We start from the raw sequence: 19,611 nt of genomic DNA, 5'->3' as shown, positions 1-19,611 counted from the left end.
AGGTGGTACAAACCCCGTAGTGTGGATGAAGTTATACTGGTATAAAGGCACTTTTATATCAGTATAACTATTCCCATATGGGAAGAGGAATAAACTCTACCGGTTTAAGGCACCTGTGACAGAGATGGCAATTTCCTTCAATATCTTTGGGAGATCTTATTGAATTAAGTTGCAGTAGATTTGGACTCCAATGTATTGTAAATGCAAAATTTATATGTGGATGTGGGATTGTATGCAACTTCTCTAAGAGGCAGACATGGCCAGTGTAAACTCTGGGAAGTGTTATGAGCTTCAAAGGACTATTTTAAACAATCAAGAAACGAAAGAATTTTTGGAACAAAGAAAGTTAAGTGGGTTTCCTAGAAAACACTGGAGGGAGGTGAATGAAAATTCCCACCTCCAGACTCAACCTTTTGAAGCTACTCCCTGAAGAGAGAGCCATTGTCTGACTGATTAGCTATTCATGGGCTCTAAGATCAAAGACCCACACTGTATACAGGAAAGGCAAACCTATACATATGTGTGCTTGTTCTGCACGAAAGGCTGTTACAAACTTGTAGCCACAGAAAAACTCCTATGAGGGGTTTGGAGGACTGATTACCTACCAGAGCCCTTGCTGGAATTAGGGGTGAGCTCTGGGAAGTTTATTAGCACATGTGTAGGGTTTTTATTGTCCATAATATGTTTTCTCTGTAATGCTTTCACCATAAGAATTACTGGGCTTGCTTAGAAAGAGCTGTACCATAACATATAATTGTGGGCAATTTCTGTTTATTGCCTCTGAGGAAAACGCAATGCATGGATCCAAGCTGTCTTAGGCAGTCTGACTTGCTGGGGAATTCACAGTCTAGGCAGGGAACTGTGTAGACTGGAAAAACCCCTGTCAGGAGGCGAGAGATGCAGGTGTCCTCCCAAGAGAAGTGACGACTGAAGAGCTAGGACCCTGGAGTGGGTGCCCTGGCTGGAACACAAGTGGGCAATACAGGAAGAGCTGCCCTGATCTGTGACAGCACCTTTATGCTGGTATAACTGCATCCATCCTGTGAGTTGACCCAGCATAACCATTCTGTTGGGTTTTTTTTAAATTCACACTCCTATCATGTTTATCCCATACAAAATCTGTGTGTAGACCTAGCCTTTATGGATTTATGCTGAGGCAAGAGCTATTTAAAGGGAAATTAAGATCAACATTGTGCCGCCTTTACATACACATTTCAAACTTTCATGTGGCCCGGTGTGAATGTATTAATAATGTGCCCCACTCCTAATTGTAACATGCAACAGCTGAGTTTTGTCTAGGACAAAGTTCTAAGCAAGTCACCATATTAACTTTCCAAAGAAGCTGGTTGTAAATCTTCCACTGAAATAATTTTTTCCAACAGAAAAAGGCTTTTCCATTAAATAGGAATTTTTGCCCAAAATCCTATATTTATCAAATCAAACATTTTCTGTTTTTTTTTTTAATTACAATCTGAAATGTTGCTAACATGAACCTTTTGTTTAGATGAAAACAAACTTTTTTAGGGAAAAATCCTCTCGCAGCCAGCTCTAGTCTTAAAGCTGTTGGTTTTATAGTATTAATTATTTGTAGTGCTGTAACACCTAGACATTCTAGCCCCACTGTGCTAGGCACTGTAGAAATGCCTAACAAAGCTGACCCTGGTCCCAAACTGTTTCCGTTCTAACTGGAACACCTCAATGCTTCTGGTGTCACTTCTCCTCCAACGAGGCAAAGTTGAAGAGCCAGAGTGATTCTTTCTATCAGAGTCAGAAAAATTAGCAATGGGAAAGACTTACTAGGTCACTCCTAGAGAACTGGTGCAGGACTGTTCCCTACAATATCCTCCAGTCCAGACCACTTTTTAAAATGACTCAAGAGATGGTACTTCCACCACTTCCCTTAGGTGATCATTCCCCGGTCTCACAGAATCTGTAGCTTGGTGTTTTCCTCTGGTATTCAGCCTACATTTTGCTTCACTTAATTACATCCCATTTTCCTAACCTGAGCCCTCACCCTCTGGAGAAAACTACATAATTCCTCCTCCTCTTTGTGGTTTAATCCTAGAGGCAGGGGTGGAGCAAAGGTGGCTCTAAACCTCCCCTGATTGTGGGCCGGCCTCCAGCATCAAGTTAACAGCAGCTTTGGGGCTGATTTAACTTGTGACAGCTAGAACAGAATTCTGCCCCGGTCATGCCCCCTCCCCAGCCCCTGTTGGCTGAGGGAATCAGGAAGGATTGGGGTAAATCCAGCCATGCCAACTAAGGATTCCTGCACTCCAGGTGAATCCTCGGCCACCTCTTTAGGACAGTTTTTAAGGACACTTCTTGCTGCCCTGGATGCTGCCTTTGTGGTGGGGTTCATAATCTGGCCTCTGGTGGTAGTTATCCTATCAGAGTTTGCCCCAGGTCTCTTCCCTGCGAGTAATGGTCACTATGGGGAGGAGTGGTAGGGTTTGCTGGCACTGCCAGCTCATTTCCTGGTGGGTTAATATTCAGTTGCAGTAGAAAAGTCTGGAGTTGGTCTGCTAGTTGCCCTAGACTTGTTTACAGTCTGTGGTTTCTCTGCCACTCACTTCCTTAAAACGAATCTTGCTAGATCTGGTTCATTGGGCAAGCTTGGTTAGAGTGCTGTGAAGTGACAGAATTCATTCAAACAGAGTCATTACCCTGCTTTTCTAATATGTATAGTTAAGCAGAATCAACAGCATTTGGTACATCTTCACGCTTGGTAGTACCTCGCTGTACTGTTTGTAACAGGGCAACTCATCCAGAGGAGAAATGGAAAGTAAGAGCTATATAGAGCATTTGGGGGGAAGAATTAGAAGCATGGGCATGCTCACTTACCTATGGACTTCACGTGGGCCAGTATTTTAGGAGCTCATACAAAGTAACGCTGTATATAAAGTGTCCGATGTGAATCGTGTTCAAGCACAATGGTTCTTTCTTTCCTATTTACAACCTTTTTCCTTTCCTGCCCCCCATCGAAACAGAGAAGTAGAAAGATGGCATAACTAGTCAGATTTCTTTTAAAGGCAGCAAGTGGAAGTATATGTGCAAAAATACTGACTTGTGCCCAAATGAGTATCTAGATGTCTAATGGCCCATTTGCGTGCACAGCTGTGATAATTGTGCTCACACAAATGTTGGCCTGCAAATATGAGGGCTGGGTTAAACCTCATTTAAACTGTTGTGATCTCCACCCCTCATTTAATATAGCTTTGAGAGACAGCTGAGCCATCCTGCCTAAGACAAAAGGGGGTACGTGAGCCTGCTCAGTAACTCTGACCATCTGGGCGGTGGGCTCCACAGGTCATTGCCCTTGGGTAAGGCGGTGCGTGTGTGTGGATGGAGAAGCGAGACAGACAGCGGCCTAGCAAGCAGCTGGTAGCACAATCGTGGGAAAAGCCAAGAGAGATCGAGGGCACCGTTGGGGGGTGCCAGCTGAAAGAAGTCTGGTGCTGTGAGCTAGGACACTGTCTCCTGTTGTTTGGTTCCTACTGTTTTCAGGGAACCAGACTTTGTGCATTCTATGTAAATAAACACGATTGCCTCAAAGGTACCAGACTCCATCCTTCAGTTCTCCTCCCTACCAGAACAACCTCCAGGGCTGAACTTTGACTAGAAGGTCGGGTCAAAAGTGGTAACAATATTTTTGTGCCTGGACCTTCCACCTTTTTACCTTTAGAAACCTGCCTCAGGAAACATTATATAAAAGCCTTAACCAGCATTTTGTCAACAAGTGACTATGACGTGAGAGTCTCAAATATGTCCCACCCCACCCCCGCAGTAAAATAACCAGGAGGAAATAACGCAGGTGCTTCAGTATTATTTTCTGTTGGTTTTGAGAGATCACAGTTCTTTTCCAATGTACATGCCTAGTAGTTGTGTCTTACAGGTATACAGCACTCTTCGTGCAGCATAGAAAGGGAATGAAATACATTTGCACCTTACCAGGAGGTTGAGAGCCAGCTTGGTTTTCTGCAAGCAGTCGATGAACTCTGCCTCCGTTGGAGGTCTTGCTCTAAGAGTCAGTACCCCCTCTGAAAAGAAGTTGGGAAGAAAGATTATTTGAGCAAAGCATGCTTGCAAATTTCCAGTGAATAAAAGGAATTGGCTTTAATGACAAGGGGATATTTGGCCCATTGGATTTCAGGAGCCCTAGCAGTGCAGCATGTACATAATAAAGACAATGCGAACATCTTTTCTCTATGCTGCAATCTTTGCTGTACTCCAGGAATGGGTTCCCAGAGGGAAGGGCTTACTGAGCTGGGTCATAGACTGGTGCTGAATGTATTGTTATGTCACTCAACCTGAACTTGAAGGCTTCAGGAAGACACCAATTTGTTCCTGCTTAGATTTCCTCCCAAGTCATTAACTCAGTCCTCTTGTTTACCCACTTGCTTATTATGCTGGTTGATGGAATATACCTGCTGGCGCTTTCTTCTTGTTCTTCTTCCCTTTCTTCCGTTGGTTCAGCTGTTTGAATGCCTCTGCCGCTTTCTGAAGCCGAGCGACAAACACCTCAATGTCATCCAGGGTGCTGTTCAGGATTTGCTGTGAATGGAGCAAAGAAACAAAAATGCTGAACCCAGGGCCAAAGAGCAGCTACTGTATCAGACTTATGAGCCCAAGCATTGAAGTATAACTTCCACCAGGACCTCAGTCCCAGCGTCTAGTGATCACTTTCGTAGAGCCCCTGGAGGAGCTGTTTATCAAGGCATGAAATAAAGTGGAATTGATCTTTTTCTAACAGTGTGATTTCCAGGCACAAAATTCTGTGTTTAGGCACTTCTACTGCATTCATCAATGTGGTATCTGACCACCTGTGAATGGGACTGCATGGCAACTGGAAAAAATAAACTGCATAAATAGCATCTCTGGGCCTAATCAGGGCACTCTTTTCCATATCAAGTTAGTACCTCACTCTTTTTGAAAAGTCCCAACTACTCAAGGAGTAAGGCACGTACAAATGGCACAATCTAACCTATGCATTATCGTCTCTCTTGTCCATCTCTTCTTGGTGGGTATCTAGGTGCCAGTTTTAAATGATTAAATTTCACACAATTTGTCCATGAAGGACAAACTTCTTCCCTTTCTCCCCACATCTCTTTGCCTGTTACGGATGCCCAACTCCTGCTACCAACCGTTTCTTTTTCGATCTTCTGTGCTAAGATCGCTCGGGACTCTTCATGCTCCTGGGAGCTGGAGCTGCTTTGTTCAAATTCTGCCAAGCAAGCAAACGGCAAGGTGTTAACAATCAGAAGGATGAAAATGGGGGTGCACTCCCAACAAATAATAAAGGCATTGTACCCAACTGAGTGATAAAACTTGATTGGTTTTGTATGTTAATTTATGCTGGGTTACAAAAATGTGTCTATGGGAATGCAGAGAACATTCAGCTAGGATGAGATCAATGTTGCTAATTAAGCTCTTCAGAGGTGTAGCACCTGTCTGCGATGTCTGTGTATTGATTTACTGTCCGCTTGCAAATGTAAACAGTGCATGAATCATAAGAAACAACAACCAGTTAGTTGTAGCTACTGAAAACAATATGCAGGGCCAGATCCTCAGCTGTAGCTCCATAGACTTCAGTGTTGCTAGGCTGGTCTGCTGGAGATCTGACCGGCAGTCTCTTGACACCTCGAAGCAACACAATATGAGCTGCCACGTGCACTCTTAGGTCAAGGTTGACTGAAATACACATACACACCATCCATCAGCAGAAGCTTCTAGTGTCACATGGGCAAAAGATCAAAAATACAAGGATGACTGAAGAAAAGAGAGAATAAAAGACACAAATAAATGCAAAAGCTCGTCTGCTAGCCCCAGGGTGCCAGGATTTCTGCTTGACTGATATTTTATACATGCTTGTACAAAGATCAGAGGAGCTCTGTGCAGACTTGTACGTGCTGCCTCATGATGTAATTCTGTTTAATTTGCATAAGCTCACCCTGAGTAAATAAAAACAAAGACACAGGTAGTCCATAGGCTTTCAAATGACAGACTGGTCAATGACATATCGGTATTTCAGAATAAGCAGGTTCTGGGTCAGCTTTTCGTTAAAAGAATAACGACTAAGTTCAGGAAACAAGAGTTCAAAGTCCCAGGAGTCTCCTTTAGCAAGTGCCATAGGAGTTCAGACAAATGCACAGAATACAGGAGCACTGGGAGATTGGTTTGGCAGAGAACCACAAAACCTGCCTGCATATCATCCCTAATTGAGGGGATTAGGTGACAAGTTTGGACAGGTGTTCTAGAGAAAGCACTGAATTATGTCTGAATGGTGAACCGACTCAGTGAGGCATCTACATTCAAGGTATTGTACTGTCCCACTGATACACGCTGGACTCCAGTTTATCTGGACACAGTCCCTGAACTTAAGCAGTGCCAGCCCTGTTGATGTAGTGGGCAGATTTAGAGAATTCCATAAAGCATTTGGAACATACTGTGAAGAGCAGAGTTAAGGGTGTGTAGGTCTTGGCCATTTTATGATGATGATGTGCACCAGAAGTGTTGCCTATAAAAAATACAGGAGGCTTAACTCTAAAATGTCCAGCCCCGTACAATGGGTCTCAGATACTAAGTGGGCCCCAGGGTGTTACTGTAAAGCAAATAATAAACAAAAGTGTTCAGTGAGAGACCTAGTAGTGCATTGTCTAGAGTCTGTACAGCATTGTCCTTGGGTGGATAGAATGGCAGACCTGCTCAAGTGTGACTATCTTGCCCTCTAGTGGCTGCAGCCTGTGTTGTGTAAACCCTAATAACAGCTGTTAAAGATCCTGCTTCAGCTGAAGGGACCAGAGCTTATACTTTTGGAGAAGGTGCACAGTTCTAACCTCCTTTATGAAGGTAGGATAAGACATACACTTGACTATGCTGCGTGGTGTAGCTGGTGACTGTAATCCAGAGAGGCCATGGAACAGTCCCAGTCTGACCATGAACATGAAGGTATCGATCAGCAGGGAGAGTTCAGACACAGCTGTGCTTGTGGCTGGGGAGGGGATACCACGCTTCTTAGTGAAGTCGGTATTGGAAAAATAGTAAAGGAAGTAATTTGTGGAACCAGAAACAAAATGCCAGTAAGTGCCCTTCAGATCCTGTTAACGGGACTTGGTACATCACAGATATTAGATGTAGGGGTGGGGAAACCAGGGGGATTGGTTTCATGCCAAGTATACAGTGAGTGATAGAAAAATCTTCCTTGGCATTTTTGAAGTCCCATTGAGATATCTCATTGAAAGAGACTGTCCCAGAAGAGGTCAGTTGCCAACATATTCCAAAGTCTTGTCTCTGCAATCTGTGGCCAATGCCAACTATTTAGGATTGTGAGCCATGTCCTCTTTGCACATGGCAGTCTGCCAGGATGCATGTTTGCAGGTTTGTAATGAGCTAGTGATCTCTACAGTTTAAGGCCCCATTGATGTCACTGATCATGGGCAGACCGCTGCACACGCTGACTTAATCCACCTGCATAGAGTTCTTTGCAGGATTGAGGCCTATGTCTTCACCATGGTCTATCCCGCTAGTCACGTAGCTGAGGATTACACCTGGGAAGGGGACAAAACTGGCTGGAGTCACATTACAGCAATGAAGCCAGCTAGATGAGAAATGTAGCGTAATAAAAAATTATGTCCTGGGCCTATCATTGTGCTCCTTGTTGTGGAAGATGGATCGGGTTGGTGGTTTGGAGGGTGAATGGCAACCTCTGTTTAAACTATAGCTTGGATGGTATTTTCTGGTCTTGTGCTACTTGGTTTCTTTTAATGGCGGTGCCCGTGCTATGGAATAGCAACAGCAAGTCATTTGAATTTTCAGCTCCAGTTTGCTCATGTGTAAATGGCCTTGGTTCTGAATCCTGAACAGCGTGTTCTCTGTGATGACCATACTGCTATGCAGATGAAAATGTAACAGCAGTATGATGTACAGTTACAGCTGCTGGGGCTACACTTGTAAGTTCTATGTTTCTGTGCATATGTTGGGGCACCAACACCAGCTACATCATCCAAGTGTGTAATTTACATATGTGGTCTGAGAGAGCAGGAAAAAATACACCATGATAGCTTAGGATCATAGAAATGAGAGCTGGAAAAGACCTACTAGATTACCAGGTAATGGAGATAGTAATGCTTTCTTTTTCTGTCTTGTCTATTTTGATTGTAAAGCTCTCTGGGGCAGGTACTGTCTCTTAGTGAGTGTTTATACAGCATCTGCCACAATGAGACTCTGATATTGATTGAAGCCACTAGGCATTGCAATAATACAAGTAATAAATATTATTTTCCTTTTCATCCTGGAGACGTTTCTGAATCCAGGAACAAGACATTCTAAATCTAGTATGTATTGTGTGTACCTCAGTTGCTTAAAAAAATAATCAAATTTCTATCTTCTAATCCCAGCTGTATATTATTTTCATTATGCAAAGCGGATTCTAAAATAGCATTTCTCTACACAGAAGAACAGATCAGCTGTTTCCCAAGGACGGATAGTAGACGACAGAGAGTATTTCCTCTCCTCAGGACCTTGATAAATTGGAGAATTGGTCAGGGATGAAATTCAGTAAAGACAAGTGCAAAGTACTGCACTGAGGAAGAAAAAAATCTAATGCTCAGGTACAAAATGGGGAATAACTGGCTAAGTAGTATTGCAGAAAGGATATGGGGGATCTAGTGGATCACAGATTGAATATGAATCAACAACGTGATGCAGTTGTGAAAATGGCAAATATTGTTCTGGGGTGTCTGAAAAGGAGTGTCACATGTAAGACATGGGAGGAAATTGTCCTGCTCTACTTGCTATGTCCAGTTTTGGGCGCCAAACTTTAGAAAGATTGGAGAGAGTCCAGAGGAGGGCAACAAAAATGATAAAAGATTTAGAAAAAGTGACCTATGAGGAAAGGTTAAAAGTACAGGATATATTTAGTCTTGAGAAAAGAAGTCAGGGAAAAGAACCCTCAGGCTGTTATAAAAAGGACAATGATTGATTGTTCTCCATGTCCTCTGAAGGTAGGAGAAGAAGTAATCGTCTTAGTCTGCAGCAAGGGAGATTTAGGTTAGGTATTAGGAAAAACCTTCTAACTATAAGGATAGTTAAGTATTAGAATAGGCTTTCAAGGGAGGTTGTGGAATCCCCATCATTGGGGGTTTTAAGAACAGGTTAGACAAACACCTGTGAGGGTTGGACTGGGTTTACTTGGTTCTGTCTCAGCACATAGGGGGATGGACTATCTGACCTCTCAAGGTCCCTTCCAGACCTACATTTCTACAATTCTATGTGCAGTAACAGCTTTATCAGGCATGTTGGGGGTGCTGGTAAGTCAAAAATTCCGGTTAACTAAAAAGGAGACAGTTTGGGTACAGGAGGGGGCTCAGGGCCGGGGATTGGGGTGCAGGGCGCGGGCTCTGGGAGGGAGTTTGGGTGTGGGAGGGGGCTCAGGGAAGAGGGTAAGGGCATGGGAGGGGTTTCGGGGTGCCGGATCTGGGCGACGCTCACCTCAGGCGGCTCCCGGAAAGTGGTGACATATCCCTGCTGTTCTTAGGCAGAGGCACGGCCAGGCGGCTCTGCACACTGCCTCCGCCTGCAGGTGCCACCTCCAGCCAATGGGAGCTGCGGAGCCAGCACGTGGGGTGGGGCAGGGGCAGCACTCGGAGCCCCCATGGCCCTTCCTCCATCTAGGAGCAGCAGGGACATGTTGCTGCTTCCGGGGAGCCATGCATAGCCAAGTAGGGAGCCTGCCAGCCCCATGCCAACCAGACTTTTAATGGCCCAGTCAGCAGTGCTGGCTGGAGCCACCTGGGTACCTTTTCGACTAGGCGTTCAGGTAGAAAACCGGACACCTGGCAACCCCATTGAAGATCAGAAATGCCAGTTTATAGAGTTTGCCAGATAACACAGCTTTTACTGTATTTGGAGTTTCATGTTGTACCCTGGTTACATTGGCTTTTCTTGAGCCTAGAAAAAGAGCAGGTAGAATGCAAACCTCATAGTGTTAGCAACTCATGTAACTGTAATAAAGGCGTGTAAAATCTGTTGGCCATTTTACCCCACCCATGCTTTTTCAAAGAAAGAACTTGGGAACTTCTTTCTGGGAGGAAAAATAAACAACTTTCTGATCAAAGTGAAACAAAATATCAGGACTAATGAAGGAAGGATGGTCTTGTGTTTAAGGCACTAGCCTGGTACTTAGGAGACCTTAGTTCTATCCCAGGCTCTTCTGCAGACCCTCTGTAGGATCTTTGGCCAGTCACTTAGTCTCTCTGGGTGAAATCCTGGCTCTATTGAGTCTTTAATGGGGCCAGGAATTCAGTTCCTGATCTTCTACTTGTCTGTTGTATCCCCTTTGTCTTGTCTATTTACACTGTAAAGTCATTAGGGCAAGGACTGTCCCTTACTATGTGTTTGCACACTGCCTAGTGGGGCCCTCATCTCTGTTGGGACCTCTAGGTGCTACCACAATACAAATGATAATAACATGACCTCAAAAGCAGCTTCCAGGCTTTGATTCATTGAGCCCACTCACATTGCTCAGGTTACCAGTTGCTAGCCTGGCAGGTAGAAATATGTACTGTTGGTTGCATTTTTGAAATGCATAAACAAAGGGTGTTTGTTTTCCAGTTCTATGGTAACCACTTTGCAACTCCGTGAAATGACATTTGCTTTCTTGTGTTATGACGATGTCAGACCCAAAATGAGTTCAGTGCAGTTCCAGAGGTCCAGGATGGGAGTCAGCCTGCGTAACTGTTTGCATTAGTCACACATTCCTATTACAGAGCCATTGAAGGTCTCCAGTACCTGGTCCATTATGCTGTGGAGTGGGAGCCACACGGTTCCTGTGGTCCTGTGGTGAGCCTCGCATCTCGTGCTGGATAGGGATAGGAGCTGGCCCTTGGGGCGGTGGGAGTATAGATTGTCGCTGCTTTATTTTCTCTTGGTTTACTCTGCAGGGTAAAGGACACAAAAGCAATTCATCCTACCACCAATAGATGCCTTTCCTGTTCTCAGGAGAGTGGCCAGTTGGAGCAGGGAAGGGAAACTCAGTGTGTGCTATTTTGTTTTGGCTGAAATTCACCCTTGTGTACAGGGCTTGTGCAATGTCACACCCCTGGATAGGCCATCAGCAGTGAGGATCAAACCTGAAATGTCTGGATCTTAACACGTGAGTCTCTCTACTGCTTGAGCTAAAAGACTCACTCGGTTAGTCAAGGCTGTAGCAGGTCCTTCAGCCTCATCTGCGACCCAGTCATCTCTAGAGGGAGACAGAGCACCACACTGAGTGGTATGGGTTAATCTGAGCCGCCTCCTGCACTAGATATATGCAGCTCTTTCAGGGTTTGAGAAACACTAACCATCTCAGTACAAAGCATTTTGCTGGCACACATCACCTCCCATTTTAATTAGCATTTGGAGTTTGCAATATAACAACATTAAAAGAGAACACATTGCCATGTGCATTTCTGGTAAGTTTCTATGAGTAAAAGAACAAATGTTAACTGATTACACTGAATTCCCTCCTGTTTGGTCTATAGCAGTGGTTCTCAACCAGGGGTATTGTACCCCCAGGGGTATACAGAGGTCTTCCAGGGGTACATCAACTCATCTAGATATTTGCCTAGTTTTACAACAAGCTACATAAAAAGCACTAGGGAAGTCAGTATAAACTAAAATTTCATACAGACAACAACTTGTTTATACTGTTCTATATACTACAGACTGAAATGTAAGTGGAATATAAATATTGTCAATGATTTATTTTATAATTATGGTAAAATGAGAAAGTCAGCAATTTTTCAGGAATAGTGTGCTGTGACACTTTTTTGTATTTCTATGTCTGATTTTGTAAGCAAGTAGTTTTTAAGTGAGATGAAACTTGGGGGTACGCAAGACAAATCAAACTTCTGAAAGGGGTACAGTAGTCTGGAAAGGTTGAGAGCCACTGGTCTATAGGGTCCATACTTTCAGAAAAGTCTGACTGATATTGGTGTAGGCAGTTTCAGCTGGTGTCTTGAAGCAGCAGAATATTTTATGATGCTAGTGGGATTCCTCATGTGGAGCGGAGAAGGAACTAGAGCCCGCTATTGTATCACAGCAGCCAGAATATCACTTGTGATTCACCAAAGAGCATTGCTGTAAAATGGCATTTGGACAGAAGGTAACGGAACCCCAGTGAAATGAGAACATTTATCTATCAAAGTGCCTGCAGTTCCCATTTCCAGACAGCGAAAAGAGGGCTAAACTTTGAGTGAAGACATTCAGACCCTTTGTAAATTGCAATGGAACTGAGCCAGCTTACACCAAGTCTGACTTTAGCCTTTTACCTGTGTCCTCCTAAACATATTAACTGTAGGCAGACCTAAAGCAGAGCATCTAATTCAAAGCCCTTTGAGGTTTTGTTTTTAATGGAGGTGTGTGATAAACCTGAACCGTTGGATTTGAACCTCCCCTTTTAGTTTCATTTCTGGGTTCTATCCAAAACCAGGAGGAGGCCTATTTTCCTGCTCTCATTCAGATATGAACAAAATCTCCCGAGAATAGTGCGCAAGATTTTGTTGCCAACAAACTCCAGCTCTCATTTGGCCTTGAACCCGAATCTCAAATCCCAGCCTGACCTTAACCGTCTCTGGATTCAGACTAATCCAGGAGAGCCTGGTCCACCTTTGTACCCTGTCTTCTATGTAGCCCATGAGAGCAGGGAGCATTTGTTCCCTCACTGCACATTGGGAACGCATCTGTCTGCGGCACTTACTTGAGCGTCTGCGGCCGTATCTTCTTTCCCTGCTTGTGATCGTTGAGTGCACTTTCTATGTCTTCGTGGACCATCTCCGCCTTAAACACAAAACAGTGATCTCATAAAGGCTTTGCTTTGAATGAACTAGAGGATGCAGGTAGCGTGATGGGGAAATAGCTGGCTGAGAATGTCACTGGCTACAGGCTCATATGGCATTACAAGTGAACTTGGCAGTTTCACTGTGTAGTGCTCTCCCTACCTCCAGCTGAGCAGCCAGTGAGAACACTGGTGCAAGTGAAAGGACCCGGTTCTCAAGCAGGAGGACTAGTTTCAAGCGACTAGCTATGAAGCAGCAGGATTTTGACAGTCTTGGGCATCGTATGTCCTAGGATTTCAGCCACTGGTGTCTGTGCAAACCGCGAGGGTAGTTATGTGCTTACACTGGTGATGTGTACCTTTGATTTGGAACTGGGATACAAATTGTGTTGCCCTAAGGTAAACTGAGCTTACACTAGGGGTTTGCTCACTGGCAGCTGCAGTCTCAGTGGGGCTGAAATCTCAGCGTAGATAAGGAGAGAGCTTCCTGGCTGCACTCCTGACTGTGTGCCTGATGACAAAGCTACACAGCCGCATACTGGCTCTCTGGAAGAGGAAGGGATAGGATTGAAGGAGGCAACTGAGGGTCCAGAATGGACAGGGCTGCAGGGAAAACCTCCCAGTAATTCCAGATGTATTGACGTAATTCTTTTGCGTGCCAGTTGCACTGATTTCAATGGAGCTGCACCAATTTACACCGCTCTGATGAGAAGGGGATCTCCAGCAGCAGTAAATGCCAGGCCAGGCATTGCAGTTAAGGCCGGCAGAACGTTCTCCAGTGCTACCAGCTAAAAGGAGGGATGGGAAGCATTGCCGCTGTAAATCATACTCTTGTGAAATGTCTCTGCTCTGGGTCTATGTTAGACAGGGTGGAACGAAAGGCAACGTTCAGTGCAAAGTACCCTGGCATGACAATATTCATTGCTCTGCACCCTTACTTGAGCCAGCTTACGATAAGCTCATGCAGACTGACAGGTTTCAGAGTAACAGCTGTGTTAGTCTGTATTCGCAAAAAGAAAAGGAGTACTTGTGACACCTTAGAGACTAACCAATTTATTTGAGCATGAGCTTTCGTGAGCTACAGCTCACTTCATCGGATGCATACTGTGGAAGCTGCAGAAGACATTATATACACACAGAGACCATGAAACAATACCTCCTCCCATCCTACTCTCCTGCTGGTAATAGCTTATCTAAAGTAATCATCAAGTTGGGCCATTTCCAGCACAAATCCAGGTTTTCTCACCCTCCGCCCCCCCCCCCCCCCCAACTCACTCTCCTGCTGGTAATAGCCCATCCAAAGTGACCACTCTCTTCACAATGTGTATGATAATCAAGGTGGGCCATTTCCTGCACAAATCCAGGTTCTCTCACCCCCTCACCCCCCTCCAAGGTGAGGGTGAGAGAACCTGGATTTGTGCAGGAAATGGCCCACCTTGATTATCATACACATTGTGAAGAGAGTGGTCACTTTGGATGGGCTATTACCAGCAGGAGAGTGAGTTTGTGGGGCGGGGGGCGGAGGGTGAGAAAATCTGGATTTGTGCTGGAAATGGCCCAACTTGATGATCACTTTAGATAAGCTATTACCAGCAGAAGAGTGGGGTGGGAGGAGGTATTGTTTCATGGTCTCTGTGTATATAATGTCTTCTGCAGCTTCCACAGTATGCATCCGATGAAGTGAGCTGTAGCTCACGAAAGCTCATGCTCAAATAAATTGGTTAGTCTCTAAGGTGCCACAAGTACTCCTTTCCTCATGCAGACTGTGCGTCTGTGCATCCACTCTGCATTCTCTCCCGCACATGGAGGCTTGCACTGTCATTTCCACACGGTTCTGGTTTGGTTTTTAATCTTGACGTGCCCAAGCAGGGGGAAGGTTTGAAAATCTAGCCCCAAGCAGTAATGACTTCTCCCTCCTAGAGCTCCTCTCACTTTCCCTCCCTGCTCACCTCCACCTCGTCGCAGTTGAAGAAGTGGATGTCGGGCTTGTGCTGCTCCGAGTCCTGGCACACCAGCAGGAGGATGGAGGTGTAGCGCATCTGATTCAGCACAGTTTGGCAGAGCTGGACCGTCATCAGTGGAAAGTCCTCCAGCTCCTCCTGTGAAACATCAGGGAGGGGGTTATGCACCCGGGAGTGGTGTTAAAAGAACACCTAGACATCCCCTGCATTGCCTTACGCAGTCACTGCTGCAGGGAGTAGGAGACCTCACTGGGCAGGTGCCTCCCGGCAGTACATGTCCCTGAAGCTCTGTGTCGGATACTGAAGACAGTCCCGTCAGTGTCTGGGGAGGACGAATGAGCCTGGGAATTAGGGACCAACTAGGAGGAGGTGGAGTTTCCCACCTTGCTTTCTGGGGATGGGGTCCCAGAGTACAGGCTGCTTCTTGGGCTTGCAGCACAATGCATTGATATTGGTGCTACAGAGGTCACCCCATTGCCATGCTCCACCTGCAGCAGTGAACTAGACATGTTGGGCTTGCGTTAACACAGGCAAACGGGGCTGGGTTGGGAGCACCGAGAGGAAGGATGCTGTTGTGGTTGAGGCACCAGCCTGCGACTCGGGACAGCTGGGCTCTATTCGTGGCATTGCCACACACTCCCTGGGTAACCTTGGGCAAGTGTGTCCATGCCTCAGTTCCCTGTTATTAAACTGGGGATAATGAGACTTTCCTCCCACCCTTTGGCTTGGCTATTTAGCTTGTACACCCTTTGGGGCAGGAACTCTGTGTGTGTGTGTGTGTGTGTGTACATGCGCACAGCAGGGCATCAATCTGTGTTGGGGGCTCCTAGAGCCACAGAAATACAAATAATTAATAATGATGAATTCCACCCAAACCGTTTTGTGGACTCCTGACTGGACCCATCAATCTCCATTAGCCTGTCACTTCCACCGAGGTCTGACTTATCGTTCACCCCTGAGCATAGCAGCAAGGAGCTGAGAGTTTGGTTAGTTAGTTCAGTCCCACCTTGCTGTACACTCAAACTCTAGAGGAAACCCTTCTGTCCTACAGGTTAAAATCAGTCAGTCCCTGTTGCAGTTTTTTGTATCAATTTTTCCCAGTTTAGTAGCCCCAGAAAAGCATGTTACCCCTCCCCAGCCAACTGGAAAGTGGCATACTTTTGAATGCAGTCTATTGCCCATTTTGCATATTGCCCTGGAGGAGAAAGGTCATGACCTACCTGTGATTCGCAGTCTAGCAGTCGGATGGACTTGTCATTCACCTGCAGCAGCATCTCCTGGGCCCAGATCTTCTCTTTAGAATTGAGCTGCATCAGCTTCCTGATGGCGTCGTCCACTGTCACAATGGCTTCACTCTTATCCATGATGAATGTGGCTAAGTGCTGCGGGGGCAGGGGGGAGAATACACACAGGAGAGGTGTCAGGCTAATAAGAGTGAGGGTGACCTCAAGTCAGCTTAGCTCATTTCAATCATGTAGCACAGAATAAAGTTTACCAAGAGGGGGACTGTGTGGATCAGAGGCAAGCCTGCACCTCAGCAGCATTGGCATCGTAGGTATATAATTCTTACTCCCTCCCCCCATCCCGCTGGGCTCCCATTCCAGCTACCCTTAAAGAGACAGTATCCAGTGTAGCAATTCTAACCGGCTAGTCCTGAAGACTCCATGCTTTGTCACAATACCTCCTAGATATGGCACTCTGAACCGTAGATTTTTAACCCCAAGCTGTGTGTGAACTGGTCCAGGGTGAGGCACAATCCCCCTCCCTTTCTTTATGGCTCAATGGGAGGGGAATCATGAGTGTATTTATTTATTTTTAATAACATGGAGTCACAGTATGGAAAAAGGTGAGACCGACTGGCCTCTAGGCAGCCGCTTATATTGCTTATGAAGCTGGCCCTACACAGGGGAATGATGAAGGAATATAGAGCTCTTCACCTCCAGCTCACCCCTCCGTACCAAGGTAATTGGTAACTCTTCTATGTATAAAGGTAGTTAGAATGAGAGCGAGAGGAGGGGGTCACAAGTAATTATCTTGGATGCCAGTGGTGCTGAGGGGCCTCTGATCTGCACAGTTCTCCTTGGTAACCTTGTTCGGAATAACATTAGCTGATGAACAATGGATGATCCAACTCAAAGGCCTAGAAAATAAAATCCACTGTCACTTACGGATGCTTCACGAGCAGATAAGGTGCAATTGCAGCACAGGAAGAGCAACTCCTGGGCTAATGTTGTTTGACTGCAGAGAATGTAGCGGTGACACACATTAATTCTATAGTTACTGGATAATATTGTCTGGCATTCTACAATGATTCCAGTGAAAGCCATGTAACCTTCTGACCTTTCACAAGAGGCATGCAAATAAATCAGATCTGTAGCTGTAACCTGGTATCACATCAAGAGCTAGAAAAACCAGTAACATTTTTAAAGCAATGGTCTATTTAAGCTGTAAGGCAGAAAATAGGTTGTCACTGCTGGATAGGCTCCCAGCAGAGTGGTGAATCTCACCCTAAGAGAAAACAACGAGGAGTCCCTGTGGCACCTTAGAGACTAACAAATTTATTTGGGCATAAGCTTTCGTGGGCTAGAACCCACTTCATCAGATGCATGGAGTGGAAAATACAGGCGCAGGTATAAATACATGAAAAGATGTGAATTGCCTTACCAAGGGTGAGGTTAGTCTAACAAGACCATTCAATTGACAGCAGGATACCAAGGGAGGAAAAATAACTTTTGAAGTGATAATGAGAGTGGCAGGTTCTAGCCCACAAAAGTTTATGCCCAAATAAATTTGTTAGTCTCTAAGGTGCCACAAGGACTCCTCATTGTTTTTGCTAATACAGACTAACACAGCTACTACTCTGAGCCCTAAGAGAAGAAAGTGTGTGTTGTTCCTTGTTCTCCTTTTCCCCTGTCCTTTGTCTGCCAGGGGTAGAACGTAAGCTCTTTTTGAAGTAGACATCATTTCATATTATTATTGCTTGTATTACAGTGGTGGCGAGGGGCCTCAATCAATGATAAGGGGCCAATTGGTCCAGGCACTGTACTAAACGTTCCTACCCCAGAGCGTTCATAGTCTAGAATTATGATGGAACACCACAGGTGAATAAAATAGACAAATAGAGGTGCCTGGGGAGGATGAGGATGATCATAATACAGATGGGTGGCATGAAACATAACTAATGGGGGCTGAAGTTTGTGTCACTGTTTAAAGTCCCTTCTCCGTGACTTCCTTTTGGTACATAACACTATGGGGCTTCTAATAATAGCTTAAATAGCATAATACGTAGCAGTCACCACCTGCTTGACTAGCCATTGTCAGCCGTGTTCTGTAGGCATCGTGATAGAGGTGTTGCATTTAAGTTGATAGCTAGACATCCATGAAGAGATGTGAGAAAGACAGGCCAAGATGTGGGATTGGATGGAGGGAGGAAAGTGTGTAAAATGCCTAGCACTGAATAGGCGCCCATTTCAACACCCATCGAAGGCAAGGAAAAGACTCCCATTGACTTCATTGGGCACTGAATCATACGTAAACGAAACCATGGCAGGTGTGCTCTGAGCAGCTGTGCTGAAAGCCATGACTGACCATGCAATCAGGTGAGAATTAACACACCCAGATGTTTTATGGTAATTAAAATGTCGTACCAAATGTTATTTCATAAAGGCAATAATATTATCTATATTTATGTTCCTGAGGTGACAAAACTGAATTCCGAACAGTGAATTGCATTGTTTTACAGTCACTGCCTAGAATTCTAATCAGCTCTATGGCATTCATCTACCTGTTTTACAGTCTTCATAAATTCCTCTGCTATTTGCTGTTGGTTATATTAATATTTATAGGGGTAATAGTTGCTCACATGACTGTCATAGCATGCATTGGTAGATTAACTCCCCCCCCTTGCCTCCTCCCCTCCCCCCTGTCATTCACTCTTATCTAGATACTGGACCAATTTTTTTTAAGCTACCGGGGAAGGGGGACATTTGCTACTGTCTTGTATTTATCTCATTTTAAGAAAACTTGAAAGCCTAAAAGCAAAATGTAATCTCTTTCACCCGTAAAGTGATTCAGATCCAATATATACTGTAAGAATGGACCATGAATGCAATTTAGTAACAAGTTTTATCATTATACAAATTGCTGTTCTGCATATAAAAGGCCAACTCATTTTTTATGAAAACACATACATCTTGCAGGATGGCAATGAAAACGTATTTGCTCTGATCAGAGTTCAAGGTGGAGCCTCACAGATGGATGGCATGAAACATAACTAATGGGGGCTGAAGTGTGTGTCACTGTTTAAAGTCCCTTCTCTGTCACCGTGACTTCCTTTTGGTATGTAACACTATGGGGCTTCTTATAATAGCTTAAAATAAAAATCAGATTGAAAATACGGTATCTGAGATCTAGGAAAAGGGATGTGAAGAAAAATGAACCTTTAGTCATTCAGCTTATGATGTGTAGCATGTGTCTATACAAGTATGCATATAAAAATGACAGGCCAGCGGGAAATGAAGCCGTTTAAAGGTTTTATTATACTCTCATTCAGGACAATATGGACAATACAAAGTTTATACACCTCTGGTGCAGTTATACAGCACACTTTTTCTAGAGTAAGGTCTAATTGAAATAGTGGTTTAATACTCTTGTCACATGTTAGGGATCTTTTCTTAAGTGAAAATCAAGATGCACATCAGTGACCAACAGTAAAAGTGAGGCTCTTAGCCATCAAGTTACTTATTCTGAACTTTCATTATACAAGACAAAAGGGTCCCAATCCAACAGAGCACATAAGTCTGAGCTTAACTTTAAGCAGCTGAATAGTCCCAC

At 44.8% G+C, this 19,611-nt stretch overlaps 1 protein-coding gene across 4 annotated transcripts in view; it reads right to left on the bottom strand.

Annotated features, from left to right (window-relative positions):
• The window catches only part of EPS8L2 (EPS8 like 2), a 111,600-nt gene that overhangs the window by 19,010 nt on the left and 72,979 nt on the right, over positions 1-19,611 (bottom strand). For all 4 annotated transcript variants that reach the window (XM_027823304.3, XM_043549075.1, XM_027823305.3 and 1 more), the window contains exons 5-11: positions 15,999-16,160; positions 14,767-14,916; positions 12,740-12,819; positions 10,789-10,934; positions 5,145-5,224; positions 4,428-4,554; positions 3,952-4,040 (exon numbers count right to left, since the gene is read on the bottom strand). In XM_027823304.3, the coding sequence (XP_027679105.1) occupies positions 3,952-4,040; positions 4,428-4,554; positions 5,145-5,224; positions 10,789-10,934; positions 12,740-12,819; positions 14,767-14,916; positions 15,999-16,160 (834 nt within the window). The remainder of the gene's footprint in view (positions 1-3,951; positions 4,041-4,427; positions 4,555-5,144; positions 5,225-10,788; positions 10,935-12,739; positions 12,820-14,766; positions 14,917-15,998; positions 16,161-19,611) is intronic.

The sequence above is a fragment of the Chelonia mydas genome, chromosome 6 (genome assembly GCF_015237465.2).
Source record: "Chelonia mydas isolate rCheMyd1 chromosome 6, rCheMyd1.pri.v2, whole genome shotgun sequence".
NCBI classification, from domain to species: domain Eukaryota; kingdom Metazoa; phylum Chordata; order Testudines; family Cheloniidae; genus Chelonia; species Chelonia mydas.
The sequence above is the reverse complement of the archived record's forward strand: the minus strand, read 5'-3'. Positions and strand labels throughout refer to the sequence as shown.